Here is a 4,656-nt window from a genome sequence, read left to right as displayed (position 1 = left end):
TTGAGCTTGAGCTTGAGCTTGAGCTAGAGCTAGAGCTAGAGCTAGAGCTAGAGCTAGAGCTAGAGCTAGAGCTAGAGCTCGATGATCGGGTTGTAGCGGGCTTGGAGGAGGACGTGCTTTGGTCCGAACGGGTCGCCGTGGACGCACTGCCAAACACAACATAGCCGTACACGCCGTCACCTCCGCAGACCTCTTCCTCACTATAGCCAGGACATCCAATGTCGCACTGGGAATCATCCACGACATCGGCAGGCACGGTGTTGGAGCACCAGCAGTCGTAGTTCTGTGTGATTGCAACCGAGTAGCCGGCATCAGCACAGTAGTCCCGGCAATAGCCGTTGGACATGTATGAGTCGGACGTCTGGCCCGAGCCGAGGTTGGTGGACGAACATAGCGTGATGGCCAAGGCTGCCGCTAGATCCATGTATGCCAAGAGAAGGAGCATGTACGCCATTTCTGCAGGAGCCGGGGTCAAGAACAGGCCATATATCCGGCCGAAGGGTGCAGAAACAGGGGGCTGTTTGTGGCACGACACCGCCAGGGATGTGGGGGTACGCTGGGGTTTTGTGGCTGTAAAAACGGAAACACGAACAAGTGCCAGGGCTAGCTGGTGATTTTTTGGTGGAATCCACGGAGATTCGTATATAGGGGGCGGCGGCTAATCCGAGTGGAGCGGCGGGATATGGGCTGGTCGGGTGTCCGGAAGAAAGGAGTCTTGGCCGCAGGCAGCAAAAAAGTAAGGGTGTGAAAGAATAAAAAAAGTTCGAGTCACAGGGCCAGGTATGGCGGGACACGAAGAAAAGAAAGAGAATATACACGAGAGGATAGTGGGACAGAATAAGGTGTAAGCGTCGTGGCAACCCCGGTGGATCAAGATATGCAAAACCTGCGGAAGCCGCGCGCGGCCTCTCTATGCAGGTCCGCGGGTGTTGGTGCGATGTGCCGATGGAAGTACGAGAGGGCTTAGGCGATGCTTTTTATCTGCCTCACTAGAGAATCTCCCCGGCTTGTTGTTTTATAAATGGGTGCCTTGAAACTAGGAGATGTGAACTTGCAGGTGCAGGATTTCAAGTGGGTTTCATAAGAGTCCCGGGGGTCTGGGGGCACTCAGACTATGGCCAAAGCTTATTGTGGGCATCTCTTTTGGGGTTAAATGGGCGGCAGGTGAGAATTATGAGCAATGCGACTTGGCGCCTGGGGCGGTGCCGCCTGCAGGACGTTGTTGTTTTTCTGTGCCTCTGAGTGCGGGTGTCTTTGAGTGCGGGTGTTTTTGGGTCCGTTTTGCATGTATTTTTCGGACTGAGATAGCCTGAGCCTCGATTCATATACCTGCTGACGAAGCTTATATACCAAAGAATGTTTGAAGGAGTAACGTCACGGCGCACTCCCACATTTTACGGGACTGTCACACACACTGTCAAGAACAATGCTGGTGGTTCTAAGATTGTCTTCTTTGACCTATTTCATTTTGCAATCAAGAGTATGAAGATTCCAGTCTCCAGTCCTGGGCCTCAAGATCTCATATGTGGTCCTGTGTATAGTGCGCAGGCCTTTGCACATGGAAGCCAAGCGATATGACGACATCCTACGGAGCCTCCGGATCCGGCACCCGGACATGAAAGCATCCGAGTCTATTAAGCAGGCCAGGTCCCTGCCAAATTCAAGGCGGCAAATGGAAAACAAACTCGTGAATGTGGAAGTTCAAACTTAGAAGATTTCGAGTGTTTCCTGAGGAACTGGCTCCTTGAGGGTGTACGGTCGGAATCGGAAACCGCACTGAGACATAAGCTCTTAAAACTTAAAAGCCACCCAAATGCGGAACGAACCCAAGTTTTAATAGCAATACAACAGACTCTTCACGCAACCTCGAGGGCCGCCCCAAAGCCACGCAAACAAATCGAAATTTGAGCCAGACCAAAAATCGGTAGGTCAAGGGTGATGAATCAATGGCTGCTTTGAAGCCCACCCAACTTCTCGGAAATCCGAAATAAAAAGAACTCACACAACATCCAGCCCCAAAACAAAGATTGCGGTCGTGCCGTGCCCGAAATCGTTTCGGGTAATAGCCTCTTTTGCCTGTAGCTCGTCCACGCACTACTAAATTAGTGCGAGCGTAGTTTGAAGAGCCGCGGTGCTGTCACCGGCAATAGTTGTATTTGATGGGTGGCTTGAAGGTGAACTGTCAACAATCTTGCATCGCAAGTCAGAATCGCCACTGTGCGCTTTTGTTTATAATACTCTGTGTCTTGCCTTTTTTAGACGTGATGTGTTTAGATGTTTTCTCTCTCGTTTCTGTCTTCCACGGTTCCATCTTCGACCTGCACAGACCGCATCTGACGAGCTCTGGATGAAGAAACCATGATATTGCGATGTTCTCTCCTAGTTCAGTGGGTGCAAATTGACTATTCGGAGTGCCATTAATAATCAGTTCTACCTAGCTGGCACCTACCCACCTAATCATGTCAGAAGAGGCTCCCTGGTGTTTCTTCGAATTTTGGTGCAGGGGTCTGCTCGTTCTCATTAATTGCCATAAGTACTCGCAGTAGATTGCAATGGCTGTTCCGCCCGTCACTTATCAAGGAATGTTGAGCAGGCCGCAGCACTTTAGTATAGTTTCCAAAATCCAAATTGAAAAAAGAACAACCGTCAAATCTGGAAGAGGGCTGAAAGCAACCAAAAGTTGAAACCGCACCCATGAAAACCATGCTGGGAAGTTGGCCGTAACCGTCAACGCGTGCTAGAAAAAGGAAGCCTTCCATCAAATCTGGTGGCTGGCAGTAACAGCAGTAGAAAAGCAGAAATTCAAAGACTGGTGCGATGAGTGGATCTTTCATCCTCACAAAATTGACGAAATGTTGCGAACATTCTAAAGAGACTAGACGGCCCGCTCCGTGTAGGAAATCAAAAAGACGCTATCCATACGAGAAGACGGTCTGATTCCATAAATACACGAATGGATTTTTGGAAATAGGATCTTAATTTGTATAGAAATGAACATGTAGCATGAAAAAAAAAAGATTAATTAATAGAAAACAGAGTCAGTTATGATTAATTGAACGAATTAACAAAGGTTGATATACCCTGCTTTAGGGGTGTATTAAATCTGATAATTAAGTTCAGTACAAAACACGTATTCAAAATTACCCCGTTTTGACCTACACTATCCTTCGGGGAGTATCTCAGAGCTTACATACTTTTTACCTTGAAGAGCAAGTCTGATGTGAAACTTGGTGAGAACAGAAGTCAAATTATTCGTTCATATCGAGCAAGCCACAGAATTATTGTATGAGAGAAATATTCAGTCTCAGACCATTCTAATACTCTATTCTTAGATGGGAAGATCATATTATGTAATTGATTCGTATGAAAAAGTTTTCCTCAGTCAAAATTATAAGTAAATACCATAAACCATTTGAATAAATATATTCTCTTTATCCTTAGTTCCCATTAACGTAGCCACTTACTGAGTTCTTCTACTTAATTTACTAATGACATCAAAGTCTAGTTACGTACATAAGGTATGAGTTAACATCTCGGCACCGCATATTGTTTACATAAATACTCATTCTATTTCGATACGCTGGATACATTTAGTTTATATATCATACTAATACGACTTCGATTACGATTATGTCAGTTAATAAGAGATATTCCATAGTAAAGATCTTTTTGAAATTCCAGTGCATCAAAATCATTCTTCCAATAGGCAAGCACAGTTTGTAAACTGTGAGCCCTTGGACAGATTTGCAAGCATCTCTCAATTCACAGAGCTCTTTGCCATCTAAAGCCCAAATACAATGTTAAAACACATTATTAAAACTGGATTAAAATCGACTTGAGTCTGAATCCATTGATTATAATAATATTCTGTAGTTCACAATTGATTTATGTTTTTATTTTGCTTATTCAACTGAGAGATCTCTTAGTAAGTCTAATTGATTAAAAAGTTCGACTGTGAGGCGATTTGATACCATTTCATAATGTTATAAGTTATTTGTCGTTTCAACATAATTCTACTGATAATGTTATCAGGTACGCTGTTAGTATTATTAATCTATCTTATCTGTTATATAATATACATTAATTGATTATCCCGGAGCAACTTTCTGCAAGCGTCCGATGTGTTTGAATGCTTCAGCCAGGGCTTTGTCGGTTTGGCTCCCAAACTCAAGGGACACAATATCAATATTTTCTAAAGAGAAAACTATACAGAATGAACAGCCTTGTGAGATATTTGGTCTGTTGATGTGATCCGTCGTCGGGATACCATTTCCAAAATAAGCTAAGTGATGTTTTTATGGTATTAGAAAGCTCTTTTGGATATGAAACTCAAGCAGCTTTTGAAACCCGCAGATATGTACTTTTAATACAGTTGCGCCTGTCTTCGAGGAGAGGACGTATCTTCAAAACGACAGTGGAGTAGTGGCCACAAAAATAGTAAAGGGAAGTCGGAATTTGTGACAATCTTGACCAACTCAAAATACCAATTGTCAAGATAAGCTGTTTCTATGAGTAGGTTTATTAATAGCAATAGGCAGAGATAAGTCTCAAACAAGGTTGAATTCAAAGACTCTTATGCGCCAGTTTGCGGCTGAATACGGTTCCAATTCTGTTTAATTTTTTTTTTTTTTTTTTTTTTTTTTTTTTTTTTTTTTG

At 43.8% G+C, this 4,656-nt stretch overlaps 3 protein-coding genes across 3 annotated transcripts in view; 1 reads left to right on the top strand and 2 right to left on the bottom strand.

Annotated features, from left to right (window-relative positions):
* Nucleotides 1–454, bottom strand: part of WSC4 (Wsc4p) — a gene marked incomplete at both ends in the record, with an annotated part of 2,035 nt that extends 1,581 nt beyond the window's left edge. Inside the window, one exon of the mRNA XM_018858937.1 lies at nt 114–454. Within this exon, the coding sequence (XP_018710897.1) occupies nt 114–454 (341 nt within the window). The remainder of the gene's footprint in view (nt 1–113) is intronic.
* A 1,628-nt stretch (nt 455–2,082) lies between these two features.
* On the top strand, nt 2,083–2,406 carry METBIDRAFT_197389 (uncharacterized protein). The gene has a single exon (XM_018854887.1). The coding sequence runs from the start codon at nt 2,160–2,162 to the stop codon at nt 2,349–2,351; it is 192 nt and encodes a 63-aa protein (XP_018710896.1). The 5' UTR covers nt 2,083–2,159; the 3' UTR covers nt 2,352–2,406.
* Nucleotides 2,407–3,038, bottom strand: METBIDRAFT_197388 (uncharacterized protein). The gene has a single exon (XM_018854886.1). It carries the CDS (start codon nt 2,832–2,834, stop codon nt 2,463–2,465), a length of 372 nt encoding a protein of 123 aa, XP_018710895.1. The 5' UTR covers nt 2,835–3,038; the 3' UTR covers nt 2,407–2,462.
* Nucleotides 3,039–4,656: the final 1,618 nt, after the last annotated feature.

The sequence above is a fragment of the Metschnikowia bicuspidata genome (genome assembly GCF_001664035.1).
Source record: "Metschnikowia bicuspidata var. bicuspidata NRRL YB-4993 chromosome Unknown METBIscaffold_4, whole genome shotgun sequence".
NCBI lineage: Eukaryota > Fungi > Ascomycota > Pichiomycetes > Serinales > Metschnikowiaceae > Metschnikowia > Metschnikowia bicuspidata.
Note: the sequence above shows the minus strand (reverse complement) of the source record. Positions and strands in the feature narration are given on the sequence as shown.